General features: G+C 33.4%; 3 protein-coding genes across 6 annotated transcripts; 2 read left to right on the top strand and 1 right to left on the bottom strand.

The window, feature by feature from the left end:
* The first annotated feature begins 2,030 nt into the window (after positions 1-2,030).
* Positions 2,031-13,663, top strand: LOC111367688 (beta-galactosidase 17). Of its 3 annotated transcripts, none has more exons than XM_022988683.1 (19): positions 2,031-2,408; positions 2,960-3,064; positions 3,340-3,535; positions 5,110-5,198; positions 7,021-7,101; positions 7,763-7,857; positions 8,139-8,209; positions 8,693-8,783; positions 8,930-9,047; positions 9,129-9,224; positions 9,333-9,381; positions 9,908-10,095; positions 10,210-10,281; positions 10,653-10,799; positions 11,379-11,429; positions 11,599-11,764; positions 11,979-12,112; positions 12,304-12,369; positions 13,341-13,663. In XM_022988683.1, exons 1-19 carry the CDS (start codon positions 2,274-2,276, stop codon positions 13,443-13,445), a joined length of 2,055 nt encoding a protein of 684 aa, XP_022844451.1. In that variant the 5' UTR covers positions 2,031-2,273; the 3' UTR covers positions 13,446-13,663. The 3 variants fall into 3 exon arrangements, with proteins under 3 accessions (XP_022844451.1, XP_022844452.1, XP_022844453.1); XM_022988685.1 differs by lacking the exon at positions 2,031-2,408 and adding an exon at positions 2,469-2,654; XM_022988684.1 differs by lacking the exon at positions 10,653-10,799.
* Positions 13,664-13,783: 120 nt separating this feature from the next.
* Positions 13,784-17,391, bottom strand: LOC111367690. 2 transcript variants are annotated; one of them, XR_002697879.1, is made up of 2 exons: positions 17,259-17,391; positions 13,784-14,220 (listed from the first exon to the last, which is right to left on the bottom strand). XR_002697879.1 is itself a non-coding variant. In XM_022988687.1 (2 exons), the coding sequence occupies exon 2, from the start codon at positions 14,211-14,213 to the stop codon at positions 14,013-14,015; it is 201 nt and encodes a 66-aa protein (XP_022844455.1). In that variant the 5' UTR covers positions 14,214-14,220; positions 17,245-17,380; the 3' UTR covers positions 13,784-14,012. The 2 variants fall into 2 exon arrangements, 1 of the variants encoding a protein (XP_022844455.1); XM_022988687.1 differs by having other exon boundaries at positions 17,245-17,380.
* A 94-nt stretch (positions 17,392-17,485) lies between these two features.
* LOC111367689 (mediator of RNA polymerase II transcription subunit 9) lies at positions 17,486-19,233 on the top strand. The gene is made up of 5 exons (XM_022988686.1): positions 17,486-17,867; positions 17,974-18,036; positions 18,153-18,233; positions 18,538-18,596; positions 18,864-19,233. Exons 1-5 carry the CDS (start codon positions 17,631-17,633, stop codon positions 18,919-18,921), a joined length of 498 nt encoding a protein of 165 aa, XP_022844454.1. The 5' UTR covers positions 17,486-17,630; the 3' UTR covers positions 18,922-19,233.
* Positions 19,234-20,521: the final 1,288 nt, after the last annotated feature.

A 20,521-nucleotide genomic window follows, 5' to 3' on the forward strand; every position in this document is an offset into this window, starting at 1 on the left:
TAAAAACAGTATGTAAATTAATTTAAATTTAAAAATCAATATTCATCACTCCAAAAAAAGGTAAAAAAAAAACAATCATTAATAAAAAGCCACATGCAACCTAAGCATTGTTCTGCTTTCTCTAAAAGACATTTATTTTCTCTTCCATACACATAAATAGAGGTGGCTCTGAGTCAGTCCTTAAACACGAGCTCGGCTTGTGCTTATCACGAGCCAAACTCGTGGCTCATTAATAACGAGTTGAGCTCGACCCACGAGATCGTGAGTTCATGAGCCACAAGCTCGTGGGCTTCGTAGGCCAAGCCAAACCCATAAGCTTGATGTGTGTGTGTGTGTATATATATATATATTTTTTTTTGAAAAATTTCAAACTTTTCTTTACATTTTTTACGAGCCCACGATTAACTCAACTATTAGCTTTAAGAAATCATTTAATATGAAAAATTAGGCCACTATCATCATGCATGGAATGGCTAGTATTTGCAGAAACCATATCCACTATAAATTAGAATATTGAAATAAAATTAATTGCATCATTTAGAAATATAAAATATGCCAAAATTTTATATTTTAACAGTTATTGTATTCAAAGGTTCTATATGCATTTATATGAGGTTTCTGTCTGTATATTTTAACAAGATCTGAATAACAAGCATGAATGATGCCTTTGATACTACATGTAAGAAATTTAAGACGTGCCTCCAACCATATTATTCAAGGCACGAATACAATTTGTTATAGAACTTCAAACGCCAAGGGATCTTTTTAGCCAAAACTCATTTGATAATTTCTTTTAAATTAATGGAATAAAACATAAGACTTTCTTTAGAGAGAGAAAATACTACGTGAATGTGGTACGAGTTTAGCTAGGAACCCTTTGGTATCCATATATAGATACCACTTCTCTCTATCATAGAAGTGCGTAGTTAAAATAAGGCAGTTAATTAATCCACTTTAATTTAAAATTCAAATCAAATGATTAAACATGTGGAAGCAAGAATTTAAGCAACATAATTGTGCTGTGAATTTGGATTCATGAGCTATAATTAAGGGATATTGAGTGGAGTGAGAAACAATAGTTAAACGTATTAATTCTAGGAGTGAGGTTATTGGTAAAATATCAGTATTTATAAAAGGTGTAATTTGCTCCATTTTTTTGGAGGTATTCCTGTTAATTTCTCCAATAGGGACGAGTTCCAGTTACGATCAAGATTATTTGACTAATTATGAGATTATTATACACCATTTAAATGCAAATTTAACAAATTATTAATCTAATTGTTTACCTACACGTACAAATAGATTCATCTGAAATTTTTTTGAATGATATTCAAGAAAAGAGTATTTTATTCTTTCGATATGAAAATAATTATGCATCATTCTAAAAAATTTCAATTTAACAATTAAATAATATTTCAAATTGTCTTGAGAGAGTCGAACTAGATATATGTATTTAAATGGTTCTAAGCCAATTCCTGAACATCATGCCCAAAGGTTTATAATAGTATGGCAAAATGTATCGTTTTACTTTCTAATTTTAATTATTATTAATTAATTAAATATAATATAATAAATAAATAAAACATGAAATAGAGATTTTTAATCCCGTCTCACTCTATCTATTGAAAATTCCAACAAGACAAAGGAGATAGGAAGGGCTACCTCGTCGCGTCTCATTCCATAGTTATTCCCAATTTATCACCTGCCTTACGAATTTTTTCTCCGCTACTCATAAAAATAAAAGTAAATAAATAAAAAATTAATCACGTCCATCACTACGTATATCTTCAATTCTTCTTCTCGAACCCCAATCAGCAGAATTGAGGAAAAGCTGTTTACTCATCCAAACCCTCACTTGTAAATTGAACAAAGAGATACAATCTTCATCAAATTAGTGTTCTTATATTTTGTGTCGAATCTAGGTCGGATTTTTAAAATTAGTGAGTACTGTTCCACCTAATCTAGGTCGGATTTTTTTAATTGAGAATCAAAATTCAAAATAAGAAAATTTAACAGCTCACACTTCTGCAATTCCTTTTCCAAACAAAAAAACTGAACTAAAATCCATCAATTCCATCTGATTCTCACAATCAATCGAATGAATCGAATCGAACCACAAAACCTGAACGTCATTATTTCATAATCCTACGAGATCAAAATGGATAATGACAGAGTTGACTTAACCTACCACCCAATGTGAATGACTCATCATCTGGGCTGTAAAAATAGCAACCCCATTTCAGTTAATACTGGCATCGATCATATGCACAAGAATGGCAAAAAAGGGAAGCCTAAGAATAACTATTGCGATGGCAGTATTCATATTCTTGATTTCTCTCGTTGTTTTGGGTGCTTTTGCTCCTCTGCCTTCGCTCTCGCATCGTCCTTCCCAATCCCATCCTAATAAAGTAAGTTATTAGACCCTCTTCTTGTCTTTGTTTTCGAAGAAACGAAAAGGGAAAGCGATGCTTTTTATTTTACTTATTTAATGGAGATATGATTTAAAAGTTCGAGATTTTACAGAAATAAATAGAGGGTTTTGAATTTGATTGAACTGGGAAGAATTCTGCTATAGACTTTTTATGTGATCTGTTCAATTGTATCAACGTGCAAAACAATCGCCGTAACGATTACTTAGTAAGCTGGTTTTAAGGGTGAGTTCTACTCAAGTGCTTGTAACATTCTCTGAACGAGCCAATGTACGAAACAATCAGTGTGCCGATTACTTAGTAAGCTGGTTTCAAAGGAGAGTTCTACCCAGTGCTTGTAAAGATAAATGAACGAGTCAAATGGCCACTTGCAGTTGAGTGGTTTGAGATTTTATACTATAATCACCTACAATATATTGAAGGGTAAAATGGTTTTGAATTTGAGCTGTCTAGTTGCATTCATTTCCATATAACTTTTATATTTAAAATAATACAAGTAGCTGTTTTGTTTTATGTGTAATTGCGAACAGGGATTTGAACGAAAATTTGAAATAGCAGAAGACATGTTTTGGAAAGATGCAGAGCCATTTAGGATAATAGGAGGCGACTTGCATTATTTCCGGGTGCTTCCTGAGGTATATGTTGTCTCTTTGATACTATTTTTGAGCAATTGGCTATATATTACCCGACTCAAAATAGCAAAAGCTGCTCTCTGAAAATACTCGGGTTAATTCAAAGCAAAATGCCATGCTTCTATAGCCAACTGGAAAAGAAACAAACCTGTGGCTTCTTTTTTCTGTTCCTCCCATTTTTTTTCCTTTTTGTTCCAGTGATTTCCCTGATTTTTTCTTTCTTAATTTTATAAGGCTATTTTGATTCCGAGTTTTAACTTTTAAATTATGGGTATTAGTACTGGGAAGATAGACTATTGAGGGCAAAGGCATTGGGCTTGAATACCATTCAAACTTATGTTCCGTGGAACTTGCATGAACCAAGGCAAGGTCGACTGGTGTTTGAGGGCATTGCTGATTTAATTTCATTTCTTAGACTCTGCCACAAAATGGATATGCTGGTTATGCTTCGTGCTGGGCCTTATATATGTGGAGGTTAGCTACAGTTTTCTATAGTATTCCCTTAAATTTTCTTTTCCTCGAAGTTCTCGATCCTCAAATCAATAGATCAATATAAGTCACATTCTAAATCTTTAATAAGCAAAAGTTTGTTTGGGTCCAAGCTTTTGCGTATGCGAACCACAGCTTCTTGCTGGCTGGCTGGATTTGTTAATTTGTTGAATTTATATGTAACGCTCCTGAATTGACAGATTATATACTTCACAAGTGGCAAGTTGATTGATGATGTTGAGTTTCTTGTTCAAAACTAAATTATGGATATGATGATACAACATAGCGGTCTTTTTTGAAAATTGATATATATTTGGGAATGGATAGAAGTGAGATCTTATTGTAGGAATGAATAGAATAAAAAGTTCTTATCTTTATCTATCTATTATTTTTAATATACTTTAATCTTCGTTTTAAAGCAGCAAAATGTTTTTACAGTTTAAGATACTTCCTAGAAGATCAGGGTTCATTCTTGTCTTTCTCTATCAGCATTTTCTTTCCAATGAGAATTTTTTGTTTCTCATGTTTGTATTATGAGGTTTTGTTCTTTCTTTTTCCTCTCTGCTTGGTTTAGACCCTCTTGTGTGGGTAACTATTGTTTATCTGTACTATGAATCCAAGAATTTTTTTCCAGCCATTCTTCTATATATTTATGTATGAAGATGTAGTTAGTCTAAACCGAGGCAATCCAAAAATGCTAGGGCATCCGGTAGGGCTCTGATCACAACCTAGTTAGATTTTTTATTGATATTGGTGTTCAGTTCACAGAAAAAAAAGGTTGAACTTATTTCATATAGACAGAAAGATGTGGATATATCAAGCTTGTAGTTTCTTCTTAACCTTTAGATATTCATTTAATATCCAAGGTTAACTCATATGGTAAACTACGTGTTTGTTTGTCTTCATTCATTCTCTGATCTGTTGAAGTTGTATGCGAATAGGAATGGATCCTATTTTTGTTGGATATAGTCGATTTTATGCCTGAAAATGATTTCACTTACCCTCAAATCTGTTTTATCATGCTAGCCACGTTGGTTCATTGAGATCATTGGTTATTGAAGCAGTAAATGTCAGAAGCTAACTTGAATTCCAGCCTTCAACAAATTATTCAAAGAGGATTTCACTATTCAGAAATTTCTAATAAATCCCTAAAGTTTAGAGTTGAAATCATCATAATTTTAGTCTGAATTTTTCAATTGCCTTATTCTCACATTTAACAGAAGAGTCTATTTGCTTTTTCTTTATGCAAATTTTTTGTGAAGGAAATCTACTCAGATAAGTCTTCACAGAGTGAGAGAGTGGAATGGTGGATTTGGCTAAAGCTCAAGCTTCTGTATCATATGCATATTGTTGTTCTCAGATTGAAATTTATTGTTGTTCTCAGATCACACGTGTGCAGTTGTAGTGGCATAGCTAGGCATGTAAATAGAATCATCCACTGTCTAATATTAGTGAGCTAATTTATTGCCATTTGATGAAAAATGTTACAAGGTTACTCATAGACGGATATGCCCTTTCTTTTCTTTTCCTTCCATTTCCCCATTTTCTTGGAGTTGCAGAGTGGGATTTTGGTGGCTTCCCTCCTTGGCTGCTGGCCAAAGAGCCTGCTATCAGAATAAGATCATCAGACGCTGCCTTCCTTGACTTGGTAAGTTTCCTAGTGTACATCCTTCATCAGATGAAATCTTGCTTGATTTGACATATAAAGTTATCAAAGTGACTTTTTTTCCATACTATAAACTATGTGAAAATATACGGTGTGACCAAAACCACAAAATGCAACCGAACAAGAAAATACAAGAAAGAACAAGGAAGAGATGCACTTAGGTTTATACAGATAATCTCAAACAAGTCAATGTTCCCTGGAATGAGTGTGTAGTGCATAAGATTAAAGTAAGTTATATGAAACAAAGCATCGATATATGTATTGTATGTGATAGGAAGATATCTATAAGGTTAAAAGGCGGAATGATTATTAGATCTACTGTGTTATGGTACTGAGAGTTCAAGTAGGGGGATTTAATGTCCGTACTCTATACTATGAAAGTAGTGGAAATGAGGACGTTAAGATATATTTGCTGCGATGCTGGTATGAATAAGAAATGATAATATCCGCCAATAAGTGGGGGCATCATATATTGAGGCCAGTTAACAAGTGGTGTTTGGAGGCATCTCTTGCATAGACTTGAAGAAGCTCCTATTTCGTAAGAGTGATTGTAATGGATCTTCAGCTAGTTGTACCAATGAACTAAACGGAGCAGCGAAAAAAAGATTCATGGAGGTAACCAAGTTATTGGGAATAAGACTTAGTTTATTGTTGTTGATGAAAAGGAATGAGGAGCCAGAAATAGGGTGCATTCACATGTTTCATTGCAGATTGACTAATGACTGAATGTTAGATTGACTTTCGATATTGTCTTATGGTTGTCTAAGAAGCACTGATATGGATACATAATTCAAATACGATATGTAAATACGGCTTTTTTTTTTTAAATTAGGACACGCGGATACATGTTATAAAATTCAACATAATTTTATTAAAGTTAAAAAAAAAAAAAAAGCATAATGATAAAAAAAATACTAAAATATTTTATTCAATCATTTGGTTGAGAAGAGGACATTCTTTAATGTTTTAAGTTCAGAAGTGTTTTCTCTTTCTCAAAACTTTATCTACTATTTTATAAGATAGCTTTTTTAATAATTTATGATTACATTTATTTAAAGATATTAAATATATAGTGGAGTTTTTCTATATTAATGTATAATTTATTAACATGATTTTATATGTATTATAATATTATCTATTTTGAATAATAAAATTAATGTAATTCAATTTTATATGTATTATTCAATACTAGTTACTATCTATTTTCAAACATAAAAAATATATTTGTCAACTATTAACACGGTTTCACATATATTAAAATATTAAATAATATTGTGAATTTTCAATGAAAGGTCCAGTAAATTAATTTAAAACTCTAATTGTGTATTTTCAATAAATTTATATAATATTCAATAAGTTATTGATAATAACAATAAGTAATAAAAAAGTTTCAATCTATAGTCAACAATAATGGGTTTTAAAAGAGTTTAAAACCGATAACACTCTTCTTCATGTGTCCTAAGATACATATTGAAAATAATTAAAAAATATAAAATTATTAAAAATACATATTCAATATATATTAAATATGTATCGTAAATAATTAAAAAATATGTATTTGATACATATCAATAATTTGTAAAAATAAAATAATTAAAAAAATGTATCTGGTACGTGAGAGAGGGTATCAGAGGGTATCCAAACTTAGATATGTATCGAATATAGGTATGTAAAGAATTTACAGGTATCCATGCTTCTTAAATGGTTGCCATTAACCTTCAATATTTGATGCCCGTTTCATCCCATTTGTGCTTGTCATTTGTTAATTCCTGATTTATTGGTCCTCGATGATGAACTGTTGCAGGTCAAAAGCTGGTGGGAAATTCTACTCCCAAAAGTGTCTCCTCTTCTTTACAACAATGGAGGCCCCATAATAATGGTCCAGGTGGGTCAAATTTATACATTTGAAGCTTAATTCTAATTGAGGAAGAACGACCAAGATTATAGTGATTTCTCATCTTGGCCTTGAACTTAGAGCATTAGCAATAAGTTAAATAGTTTAAGAGTTTTTCGTAAGATTCAAATTGAACATAAAATTCTGATAATAGCTGATCAGGCTCTTCTCTGCTGCAGGCGTGCACTCAAGTCCATAATCCTACCCACGCAATATATACCTTAATTTGAGTTATAGATTCAGTCATAACTACTCTCCACTGTGGTACATTGAACCGCTGAAATATATTTTGACTTCGTAAATGATTTTTAAAAGAACTAAAATTTTGTAGCCATAACCTGAATCCCTCTCTGAAGTTCATTAAAAATTATTATACTATTACTCATTCAAGTCTTTGGTTTGGCATATGGCACCAGATGGCATATAAAACATTTTGCCGTCTAGAAGGCAAACTCTTAACTTATATACTGGATCTGTAACTGCTTGAAACTTTTATTCTCTTAATGTTAATTGAGAAATAGTAATAACAAAATAAATTATTTTGACATGACAAAGATACCTAACTATCTTATGATCCATTGTGATCTAACTTCATGTTTCTACCTTAAGATTCCAGTAATGGACGTATTCTAAGTGGATAAAAATGTGACAGGTTGAAAATGAATTTGGTTCATATGGAGATGACCAAGCCTACCTGCATTATTTGGTCAAACTGGCCCGAGGACACCTTGGAGATGATATTATACTGTAAGTTCCTTATTAGGCTACGCAAAGAGTTTGAAAAGATGCTTCTTTATTTCCATGAACGTGGTCTATTTTTATAACATTTTGGCCCCGGTAGTCATATGAAGGTAATGAGTATCAATCTTTACTTTTCAGCGTCTGATTCAGTAAGCATGTTTGACTCCTGGAAATCATAAGAAATATATTTCACTGTGGCTTAATTGTATCATTTCAAATTTGGTTATGGTAAATGAATAAATTCTTTTATTTTTTTCTTATTCTCATTGACTACATGGCGTTTCTAGGTATACAACAGACGGGGGATCAAGAGAAACTCTTGAGAAAGGAACAATTCGAGGAGATGCTGTTTTCTCAGGTCTGATAGTAGAACTCTCTAATAAGAAATTTATTGGTAGATGATACAGGTTTCTGATATTTTCATCAGTTCAACTTTATATTACTTTTAGTAGTTTCATTTTATTTTTTAAAAATGACATACGTTGCGTTTTTTGGGACCAAGTATTGCCAATCTTATGCCGTTTCAAAGTGGTCGGTCATTGATTTGCAAATCCATATTCTGATCTGTGTAATAAATGATGCGCAAAAAAAGTCAGTACGGTAGTTGATTACTTGATTTAGCATTTTCTACCATATCCTTCCTTCCTATTCCAAACTTTGATACTCAAGCTTTACATTATTATTATTATTTTTTTTTTCCAAAAATATTGATCTCAATCAAGAGAAATTTGTGTAGGAACTTTGGACTTACAGTTACCTAAACATTAGTATGTCCTATAATTTCTCAGCATGTTCTCCCAAGTGTTCTAATGGATTTTTTGTTTTTGTTTATCATTTCTAGCTGTTGACTTCACTACTGGAGATGAACCATGGCCAATATTTAAGCTACAAAAAGAATTCAATGCACCCGGGAAATCGCCACCACTTTCTACGTCGGTATTTTATTTTTATTTTTTGTGAGAAGATTTGGATGATGTTCATGATTTCAGAGATTTCTATATTGATTAGCTTTCACACTAGGGAGAAAATATTGAGAGTACTGATGCAACTTACATAGCAGCTTTGTTCATTATTTCAGAGAATTTTATACTGGTTGGCTTACACACTGGGGAGAAAATATTGCAAGTACTGACGCAGCTCATACAGCAACTTTCTTGGAGAAGATTTTGTCGAAGAATGGGTCAGCTGTGCTCTATGTATGCCATTAAACTCAACCTTTTGTTCGTTGATAATGGCTGTTACCAAAAACGGAGGATAATGCACGCTCTGTGTTTCAGATGGCGCATGGTGGAACGAACTTTGGATTTTATAGTGGTGCAAACTCTGGAGCAAATGAGTCGGACTACAAGCCCGATCTTACATCCTATGATTATGTAAGAAGATCATGACCTGTTTATTGTTGATTATTACTGAACATTAATTAATAATCTTATAAATTGCTGGATTTTCCTTCCCTGTGAAACTGAAACTCATTTCTCTAGGACGCGCCTATTAGAGAATCTGGTGATGTAGACAATGCGAAGTACAAAGGTACACACGAACTGCAGGCGTCTTTGTGTTTTTCCATTTACTTTCCATGGGACTATGTTTTCTCCATACATGTCCTCAAAATGAGAGTGAAGATGTTTACTGTTACAAATTGCTGGAAGTCAGTAGTCAGCTGAATTTGCTCCTCAAATTCCAAAAATGTATGAAATTAGGTGAAAAATTTATATGCACATCAGCACATGAAAGCAGTAGTTTGATCCAGTTTTTAGAGCTTGACATATGTCTATAAGCCAGTTGCTAGTCATGTAATGTGGCATGTCATTTTCGAAGTCACTTCATTATGATCTATTCTCAGAGTTGATGTGTGTGATATGTGTATTTAGTACAATGATTTCCTTTGATCTACTGATCTCTAATTATGACGCATACTTGCGAAGCATTTGATACCTACTCGTTAACCTCCAAAATATGATGGCAACGATTTCCCGTAATTTTTCTTTCAAGTCAGACTAATCACCTAACGCATTGGTTTGTTCTTTTTCCTATATTAACATGGTACTGCTTTCAGCTCTCAGGAGAGTTATTGCTAAGTATAGTGCAGTGCCTCTCGCTTCAGTTCCTTCCAATAATAAAAGGACAGCTTATGGGAGTATTAAGCTCAAGAAAACTGCATTTTTGTATGACACTATTGATATTAAAAACCTGATTGATATGGTTGAATCTGAAAACCCAGCCTCAATGGAGGCTACTGGACAGGTATACAATAATTAGGCTCCCTTCGCTTGAGAACTTGTGTTGTAATTCTCCCAGATAGTCAAAACTGATTACCTATGAGTTCTTCTGCACTTTAATGTGTTCTATATTCTTCAGATGTTTGGATTTGTATTGTATGTATCTGAGTACACTGCAAAAGGCAATGGAAGCACGTTGTTCATATCTAAGGTCAGCTCCGTTCATACAAATTTACAGGTTTACTATATAAACATTCCCGCTTGGCCTTTAAGTTCTTTTCCATTTGTTATCATACGTATCCTCGAATTATACAATACTGATCCCTTCTCTACCATACGGCATGTATGCAATAATGATGCATCTAGTATTTACATCGTATCTAAAAGCAATTCTTTCTATCATTCCACTGATTCATTTATTCATTAAAAATATATACACTCAGTGCTTCGTCATATCACTTCCATCAAAATCAAAAGCAGATGTGACTTTAATGTCTTTCAAGTATCATTTTTTGCAGGTTCATACAAAGATCAAGTCTTTATTTCATGTCCCGTTGATATATCTAAGTATCATTTCCACAGGTACATGATAGAGGTCAAGTCTTTATTTCATGTGCAGAAGATAATGGAAAAAGGCCAAGATACATTGACCTCATTACGAGATGGTCTAACAGACCCATTAACCTCCCTTATTTAAAATGTGGATCCAAAAATAAATTATATATCTTGGTATGGACACTCCTTTTCTTCCTTCATGATATAGGCTGTACATTTTGCTTTAATTGTTTCTAGGCATTAGCTTAGATTATCGTTTGAAGGTAGAACACTCATATGGAAAAGGAAAACAAAGTAGGCTTTTGCTTGCATTCCGGATCAACAGTTAATTAGCTTTTGTTCCTTTTGTTTTGATAGTTTGCAGTATCATAAAACATGATATCTGTTTAATGTTCTATTTCAAGACCGTAAGACTTGAGTTTCCGTATCTTTTAGTGCATTATAATCTGGTATCATCATATCCAGTTTTCTTTCTTATACACACATGAAATTTAGGATTTTTTTTTTTTTAAACATAATAGATCATTGGGTTTCTTCACAAGTGACTGTTACATTCAATCTGCTGGAATGCCTTTACCATCTAATTGATAGATTTATATCATTGTTTTATAAACATCTTCTTGCAGATCTGGATTTTGAAGTTACTGGTTTTCATTAACAAGAATTCTTTTTCACCTTTCTCAGTTGTGTCGATTCTTCAACTTTAAGTCTTTAACCATTTTCATTTATGTTGATCGATTTCTACACGAATAGGTTGAAAACATGGGTCGCTTGAATTATGGGCCATATATGTTTGACAGGAAGGTAAAATTCCAGGATCTATTTGTTTCATTGTTCATATTTGATGTCTTCATAAAATATCCATTACGGACCATGATATGCTATCCTTTTACCATTTTTCTTCAATTCCTCTTTGTTTTTATCTTTCTGTTGATAAACAAAAATGGTGATTGTTTAGTTATTCGATTCCTAGGGTATTTTATCTTCTGTGTATCTGGATGGAAGGCTTCTTTATAAGTGGAAAATGCTTCCCATTCCTTTCCGCAATCTAAATGAGCAAAAGGTCAATCCCATCGTTTTGAATGCACGAAAGGAGTTTCTTAAAGACTCTGCTCATCGAAAATTAAAAGATCAAGAGAGTAAGTTTAAGACCTTGTGAAGCTATAATAAACTAAAATTTTAAGTATGTTTGATGCACGGTATAGGCATGACTGATTAATATAGTTGGTGAAAAAGATTTCAATACCGTGTAGCAAACACACCCTAAGTTTACATGAGACAAATTCTTGATGAATGAGATGATTAAGGGCTTTGGAAGAGCATGAGTTTAATACTTATTTGCTTTCTTTTCAGTACTTAATCCAGAACCAGCTTTCTACACTGGCCATTTCATTGTTAACAAAGTAACAGACACATATATATCGTTCAAAGGCTGGAGCAAAGGAATTGCATTTATAAATGAATTCAATGTTGGACGATTTTGGCCGGTATACAGTGTGTTTGTCATTTACTGTTTGTTATATATATACATACAGGAATGATCTCCTTAGCACCGATGCTTAACTTCACCAATTAAATGGTACGCCATGTCACCCGGTGTTTAACATAAGCTAAACACCGGTGTTTAGGAGATCATATTCTTGAAACAAAATAACCCTATTCCTGGCTCTTTTTGCAGTCCCGCGGACCACAATGTAACCTCTATGTTCCTGCTCCAATTCTTCGAGAAGGCAAAAATAGTTTGGTATGACAATCCCAAAATGCTTCATACACAAGTTTGTTTTTAGTTTTTTTTTAAAGATAATGATTCTTATGAATTTTTCTTACATTCCCCTTAAAATCTTATGACAGAAAAAATAGTGGAAACAAATACAACTAACAAAGTAAAAGTGTTACTCATTGCTTTGTGTTAATTAATTATAAATTCATCTTTTCTGTTTCAAATCTGTTGTGGTGTGCAGCCATTGCAGGTGTAGGAACTATGCTGGTTTATAAGTCACTTTTTATTTCTAAACATGTTTTGATAGAATACTTTTTTCTTATAAGTAAAATAATTAAGGGTGCTTTTGATTACAAGTATGAAATTTGCATGGAAAGAAAATAAATTTTAGGTAATTCAATTGCCTATAATTTATTTGTATGAAAATTGTGAATTAAACGTGTTTGATTGATTTAATTTTCAATTTAGAAAATATTATACTTGTCCATTTTTTATTAGTGGGTTAATGAGAAGAGAGAGTGGATAAATAAGAGAGAGTGTGTGTGAATTCCGTGGAAAATAAAATCCTATTCTGCCTAAAGAAAATATTTTCCTTGATTTTGAGGAAAATATGGTCACGTGACCAAAAGTAGGAAAATATTTTCCATGAAAAAATAGCAGTCAAACAGCACAAAAGTAGGAATTTGGATGGAAAAAACTCATTTTTCATGAAAAATATAGACAATTAAACGCACTCTAACTTACTTTAAACTTTGATTGACAAACTAAATTATTTATTTTAAAACTAATTTATTTAGTTATAAGCCAATTTTTTAGGCTTAGCCAAACTCGCACCGCTTCTACTGTCTGCTTGTTGCATTTATACATCTCTAATTCCTGATTGCACTCCTATATGGCTATGATTTTCCAAATTACATACTGATTTTTCAATTATTTTCCTTTTAAGTTAGAATTATTAATGAGATAACTATGCTACTTGCCTTGTCTACAATCAGGTCATTCTTGAGTTAGAAGTACCAAATCCTGATCTTCAAGTGAGCTCCGTTGATCATCCGGACTTCACTTGTGGGCATGCGAGTTCAAAACTTCGTAAATTCTGAGGTCTTTGAAATTGCTTGAGAGTTCTTGGAAGCTCTGACTTGCCACGATTTTATCAACTTGACTAGTTAGAGTGTTTCCGCTCTGTTTCCTTTGTTGTCCATGGAGAGAGGTGGCATTTACTTCATCTAAATGTGTTTGTATGTGCTTCTGAAATTGAATCTAGCAATATAATTTTATTTACCCTTTTCGTCTATAAGAAATTATTTTCTATTGCTCAGTTTTTCTTGACATGCATCAGCTCCGCTTGTATAATTTATCAAGAAATCTCCTCAAAGACGAAACAAAATTAGTTTTGCATCATATCTACGGGATTTCTAAGTGTATACAAGAAGCAGTGTAACTCGAACAAAAAATCATCCTTCATCGGTATCAAAAGTTGGTAAAAGACAAATTTCAACATGCTTTTGTTCACTGAGAAGCTAGATGAACTATCTGCTGCCAATTCCTTCTCAGCCACATTTTTTTATATAAATAAAATTGTTACACATCTTATTGCAGAAAACATACAATCAAGGGTGTCCAAAATTTCCCAGCGGTAGACAAGGATTAGTCACTACGCGACTGAGTCATTTTGCAGAGTGCGTAGGAGCATCTTTCGACTCCTGTTTTGATCCCGACACAGCTGCACTTGCTGCAGCTGTCACAGCAGCAGCTGCAGCACCTAGCTTCACTCCACCAGCAGCTTTCATTGCACCTCCGATTTTAGCGAATGCAGCTATTCCTCCTACGAGCATAGCCCTTAATGCAACAGTTGGTTTAACCGACATGTTCAATCTGCGATATATTGCAAACACCATAAATTATTATAGATTGTGCGATATGACAATAACAAAAATTCCAGTAATGGAAAAGTAAATTACACAAGAAAGTAGAATTTCAGACAAGGATGAAGTTATGCTTTTTGAACAATAGCTAAAAACAACAGCACAAGTTTGCCCTGCAGCAAGATGAATGAATCCCCATGGTGATGAACTTGATCGTTTGAAATCAAAATGAAACTTTACCCGCAGGTCTAATCCTGCCTCAGTTTCTCAAATACTACAACATTTTGTCAAAAAACAGACAATGGAACACAGCAACCAATATAAAATAAAGAGATTTGAACAGAAATGCTGCTCTTAACATTGGTCCCGGAACAAGTGAAACGTGACTCAATTTTAAGGCAATCTACAAATCATGAGATCATGTCAAAGTTATGCTTTTTGAACAATAGCTAAAAACAACAGCACAAGTTTGCCCTGCAGCAAGATGAATGAATCCCCATGGTGATGAACTTCATCGTTTGAAATCAAAATGAAACTTTACCCGCAGGTCTAATCCTGCCTCAGTTTCTCAAATACTACAACATTTTGTTAAAAAACAGACAATGGAACACAGCAACCAACAGAAAATAAAGAGATTTGAACAGAAATGCTGCTCTTAACATTGGTCCCGGAACAAGTGAAACGTGACTCAATTTTAAGGCAATCTACAAATCATGAGATCATGTCAAAAGTCAAAACTGAAGTATAGTCAAAACTGAAGTATATGAGAACTTCAAAACATGCTAGCCACTCCATGTGAACAGGAACAAACAGTTTATTTCTGTAGAACTCATTAACCCCATGTAGTTATACTCATCTAGAACACATTGTTAATTAAGGTCTTTGTTTTGCATTGAAAAATTGTATTGATATTGTCATCTCACAAACATTTCCCTGGAAGCCTCAAATTTCATCCCACTCTTGGCTAACATTTTTGTTCATCTCTAACCATATGGCCCCTACCTACACCAGTCAATTAAACAGGACTGCAAACAAACCAAACATTGGTTTGTATTATGAGAATTTTTTATCTCAAGTAAAATATACAAGACCTGATCCCAGCATGCTTGAATAAAATCTAAGAAATCCGAAATTTGAGATGATCTCAAGGAACTAGGAAAGCTATGTAGACATGACTTTCAACCAATACAAGCACACTTCAAACTCAGCAAATGCGAATATTAGGTCTCCATCACAGTAAGCTATTCCATCCATAAGAAAATTACACCCAATGTCCCAACCTATTGGTAAATATGCACTTGGATTCCCATTCCATTCTTTTTGGCAAACTGGTCCAGAACCATATTAATGGATTCTAGCCAAATATATCATCAAATGTCATGTGGCCCTAAACATATTTTTGGGAAAATTTTGGTTATCCAAATGCTTCGATGTCAAAATTAAAAAAATAAAAATAAAAATAAAATAAAAAAAACTTATTCTTCCACCTCCCTTCTCCCCTGCCCTGCCCCCTCTTCCCAATCCACTTCCAATCACCTCCCTCCCCTAACTGGCTAACCCCTTCCTCAAAGCACTAGGTTCCAATTATTATTGGTGCCATTTTCTCGTGTATTAGTTTTCAGATGCCATAGTCAGGAAACTAAAGCTGCAGTTGAAGAAAGAGAATCAGATTAGTGGCCTCACCCTCAAATTGAAACATATTTCTCACGTATAAATATCCAGAGAGAAAATATTAAGAAACAGGAAAAAACAGCCAAGTTGAAGGCAATAAAGGGCATTAGGAAAACTTTAACCCACTACGTACACCTCCATTGGGCAAAATTCATAAATCTTATATAAAAGGTCAAATTTTATTTTCGATCATACATTCCAATGAAACCACAACTACTATCCACTTATCTACCACTCATTTCTATCTATCTACTTATAAATTAAATTGTTTATAAATCCTTCCCAAATGGAGGCTAAATTGAAACTGAACACATTTTTCAATCGCAGACATACATTTATGCATGAAATGATTAAAATCCATAAGTGTGAGTGTGTGTCAATATTACATCTCCAATTTCCGTTGGAATTAATTGAAGAGAAATAGAATTAATGAGTACAGAGTTGGTATATTTGATATTATTACTTTGGAGGTGTTTGATAGGCATTTTTATATAAAAATGCATTTTAGAATAGCAAATTGATGTGAAATGTGTGATTGAAAAATAAGGAAAATTTTTTTATTTACGTGTAATATTATTTTAATAAAGAATGTGTGGTTGAAAAGAAGAGAGAGAAAAATGCATTTTGAAGAAAATGGCTACCAAACGGGCTCTCTACAGAAGATGATTGGGAAATTTTCAAAGTTTTACAGAGAGAAGATTTGGGAAAATTAAGTAGGATGGAGAATCAGATATTGCACACAGGAAGGGAGCACAAGATAAGGATGAAGAACATCATTTTTTTTATTTATTCTTTATTACTTAAAGTAAGGTTTAATTTTCTCTAAAGAATTAAAATTTATAATCATGTGCAATGTTCAACAGCTAAACTGGATAGGATCTGCTAAAAGGTACCTACTTGCTACAAAATTGGAAGTCGTGACATATTTGCCCCAAAAGAAAAAAAAAAAGAATGGAACCAAAATGCACATTCACAAACCACCGGTATAAATTTCCATTCCGATCATTAAAAAAGGTGATAACCGAGCATACACAGCATTGTTTCACCAAATGCATACATCTCCCATCTCTGACTGACACAAAACGAATACCATTCTTTATAATTTCCAATCTGCGCTGGGTTTTTGATAACTCGTTCAACAGCATAAACTGCGTTCTTTTGCCGCAAATATATCGCATTCTTTTGCAACATCACTTGACCAAATGTAGCACAATATAAAAATTCAAATATCCTAAAGAAACTACAATCTTTTTGCGAAACACAAAACAACTTTACAATTCAAGACCGCCATATGAAATTGCATATTATGCATCAAGGAAAAAATAATTTATTGGATTAATAAAGTAAATAAATAAAATCGAACCTCAAACTACTCACTGCGTTTGGGTTTTCTGTGATGATTACGTATCTGCGTGCCTGTATAATTGCTTATATAGCGAGAGAAAGAGGAAAAAAAGAGCAAGACTCAGCGGTTTTTCTTCCTGGAATCGAGCTTCGCGATTAATAATAATATAATAATTCATTAAAAAGAGGAAATTGATGCAAAATGACGGAACGACGACGTTTCCAACTCAAAGCCGTGTTTGGTTGTTGATGGATAATTTAGGAGAGTGCTTGGCAAAAGCACATTAAGATAAGACAAAACTCTGCGACGTCGTCTTGCACCCAATAGATTATGGGTCAATTGGGGAAAATTGACCTATTTTCTTCTTCGGTCACAGCAGGAAGAAGAAAGAGCAAAGGACAACAATGGAGCATTTCGGGGGAGGGAACTGGACAATGATCCCCAACATACAGTCCCACAGTAACCCCACTACACCCTCCAATCAGGACCATCTATACCTCCAACAACAACAGCAATCGCAGTTCAATCAACCGCAATTCCAACCACATTTCAATCAGCAGCAGCAACAACGTTTTCCTCAACAACAAACACCGCAACAGCAACCACAGCAGTCACTTGCCTCTCACTTCGACCTCCAGCATGTACGCATTAATAACCCCAAACCCTTATATCATTTTTCTGAAAAAAACTAATTTAGATTTATTTTTTAAAAAAAAAAATTTTTGATTCCGCCTTTTTTTGATCCAGTTGGTGGAAAATTTGGCGGACGTTGTTGAGAATGGGACGCGGGATCAGCAAACTGATGCATTGGTTGGTTTTTTGATTACCTTTTTTCTTTTATTTGTGAATCATAATTTACTTGCTTTAAATGGAAACTGCTATTTTGGTATCTGTATATAAATGCAAGTTATCTGTCGCTTTGGAAGGTAACCGAGTTGAACAACCAATTTGAGAAGTGCCAGCAGCTGTTGAACTCGATTTCAGGGACAATTAAGGCAAAATCGACGGTAGATTGCACTCTTTTTACCTTATATTATTTGGAACTTCCTCGTGTAGAAAACAAGTATGGGTATATTTGTTGAAATTCTCAGTAATCTTTTGTTTGAGTTAATTACATGACAATGGCTTCAGAATGATACCAATTATCATATATTTATATGTAAAATCCCATGAAATTTGCTATTTATATTTTGGATTCCAATAAAAAAAAATTGTTTTGAGGTTCATCATTTTGTGTACTTTGAGGTAAGTTATATAAATGATATGTTTTCTGATGATCCTTCCCCACTCGGGCGGGAAATATTGTTGCAGACAGTGGAGGAGCAAAAGCACAAACTGATGGACACTGAGAACTTACTGAAACAAAGAAGGTTATATCCCTTTGCTTAACATTTATCTCATTTAAATAACTTATAGAAGTTTTCACGTTCCCATTATGGTTATGTCAATTTCCTATGGATTAAAAGAAATAGCAGCACTCATTGCACCTGTGTCTTCCCATATAATGGGCATAAAGTACCACCACAATCGGTGGTAATACATTTAGTGCTTCTGATTGATTCACGGAAGCAAAGTAGAGATCCAGTTCGAGGTGACATCTTACTGATAACGATGTGCATATTTGTTGTTAATTCCAGGGATCTTGTTTCAAGTTACAGAGATTCAGTAGAAGAGCTTATCAATTCCGAAATCTGAAGTGTTCATTTCATCCCTTACTGAGGAAGGATATTTTGTCGTAGTTGCTCTCTTGAAGTGTGGTGCATTACACCATCAGACCCTCCACCAGGAAACTTATGATATTATTACCTGGTTTTAGGGATATTTGGTCATAAATTTTATTCTGCACCATATGTTGTGAAAAAATAAATAAAATAAAATAATTGTGGACTTGATTGTTTCATGCTCCACCAATCCACATGCCGCCATGATAAAATGCTTTCCATTTTGACATGGGGTTTTGGGACGTTACCTAGTTAATTTGTTGAAATTTCAAGAATTCCTTCTTTATCCGTGGGAGTGGTATTGATATTGCACTATTTGTGTTGCTTATCTTGATTTGACTTGTATTGTCCTCTGAAAAGGTAATGTTTACTATTTATGACTACCATGATTGTGTGTATATATATAGGCTCCGATGTGTAATTAAATTTTCTCTTCAAAAGCTGAATTTAAACCTCTGAAGGTCTCTTTGCTCTTGTTTCCCCAATTCCAGACTTCTGTAGTACATTTATTACTGAAAACATGGTCTCTTGCAAAAAAAAAAATGTCTGTAACAGTGGTGATTTTCGTTAACATGATTTATTTTGGGGTGTTAAATTGGATATGTGTCATATACACACTAATTAGTTTAGGCTTTTGCCTGTGTGATCCTTAGGAGTAGAAGTCTAGTTGATCAGAACTGAGTTGCTGATTCATTGTTTGGTTTAAAAAAATGAAGGGCACAATTCTGCTTCTGCTTTGTGTGTTCATTAAAGATTTTTATGAAGTGGCAATATCATCTCTTTTTTCTACCCATTTTTCGGATTAGAGAAGGGAAATGTTTACAAAATTTTTGGGGATGGAAAAACTTCAAGACAATTGATCTCTTGTATATTTGGTCTTGTAGAAATCTCAATCAATTGTTAATCTTCTTATTTGTCACGGTCTCATAGTTGTATACTTGTATTTACGAGCCCTAGGAATTGTTCGACAATATCTTTATTTTTGGTTTGGTTTTGTTTGGTTTAGGCACAAACTGCAGAATAGCTTTATGGATGAATTAGTTTTAGTATAAACTGTTTTTACTTTATAAAATGTATTTGGTGTCCCAAAACCATAGTACATATGTGATGTAAATAAATTTATGTTTATGATTTTATAGAAGGTAATGACAAGAAATCGAAATACACTACAATAATTGTCTTTTAAAAACTGTTTCATATGCATGCTAATTTTGACTCGAAATCAATTATAATCTGTTTTACAGTTTTTTGATCTATGATCTAACTGACTTTGCATTTGTCAAACTTTGTTTTAATATTGCACCTGTTCTCTTGTGTAGTCTAGCATACTAAATGTGTTGCTGTGGGTTAGTCTCTTCTTATTTGGGGAGGCATTCATAAATAATAATCATATCATTCACGTGATGTTTAATCACTTATTTTTGTGGATTAAATTTGCTGTTCCGTAAGAACTAAATAGAAGCATTAATATGCTACCAACTTTATAGATTTTCCAATAAACATAACTGGTTTTTGGTGGCATTGCATCTTCCTTTCGACAAAATTGTTGCAGTCACTATTTGTTGGCTTCGATA

This window comes from Olea europaea, chromosome 18 (assembly GCF_002742605.1).
Source record: "Olea europaea var. sylvestris chromosome 18, O_europaea_v1, whole genome shotgun sequence".
In the NCBI taxonomy this organism is placed as follows: Eukaryota; Viridiplantae; Streptophyta; class Magnoliopsida; order Lamiales; family Oleaceae; genus Olea; species Olea europaea.

What these genes read in the sequence shown, in the direction of transcription:
- LOC111367688 (XM_022988683.1), top strand. Translation starts at nt 2,274, where the DNA reads ATGGCAAAAAAGGGAAGCCTAAGAATAACTATTGCGATGGCAGTATTC. An exon ending in ACGCTGCCTTCCTTGACTTG is followed by an intron (nt 5,199 to 7,020) that starts GTAAGTTTCCTA and finishes GAACTGTTGCAG; the next exon opens with GTCAAAAGCTGGTGGGAAAT. An exon ending in CATATATGTTTGACAGGAAG is followed by an intron (nt 11,430 to 11,598) that starts GTAAAATTCCAG and finishes TTCGATTCCTAG; the next exon opens with GGTATTTTATCTTCTGTGTA.
- LOC111367690 (XM_022988687.1), bottom strand. Translation starts at nt 14,213, where the DNA reads ATGTCGGTTAAACCAACTGTTGCATTAAGGGCTATGCTCGTAGGAGGA.
- LOC111367689 (XM_022988686.1), top strand. Translation starts at nt 17,631, where the DNA reads ATGGAGCATTTCGGGGGAGGGAACTGGACAATGATCCCCAACATACAG. An exon ending in CTCACTTCGACCTCCAGCAT is followed by an intron (nt 17,868 to 17,973) that starts GTACGCATTAAT and finishes TTTTTGATCCAG; the next exon opens with TTGGTGGAAAATTTGGCGGA. An exon ending in CAATTAAGGCAAAATCGACG is followed by an intron (nt 18,234 to 18,537) that starts GTAGATTGCACT and finishes ATATTGTTGCAG; the next exon opens with ACAGTGGAGGAGCAAAAGCA.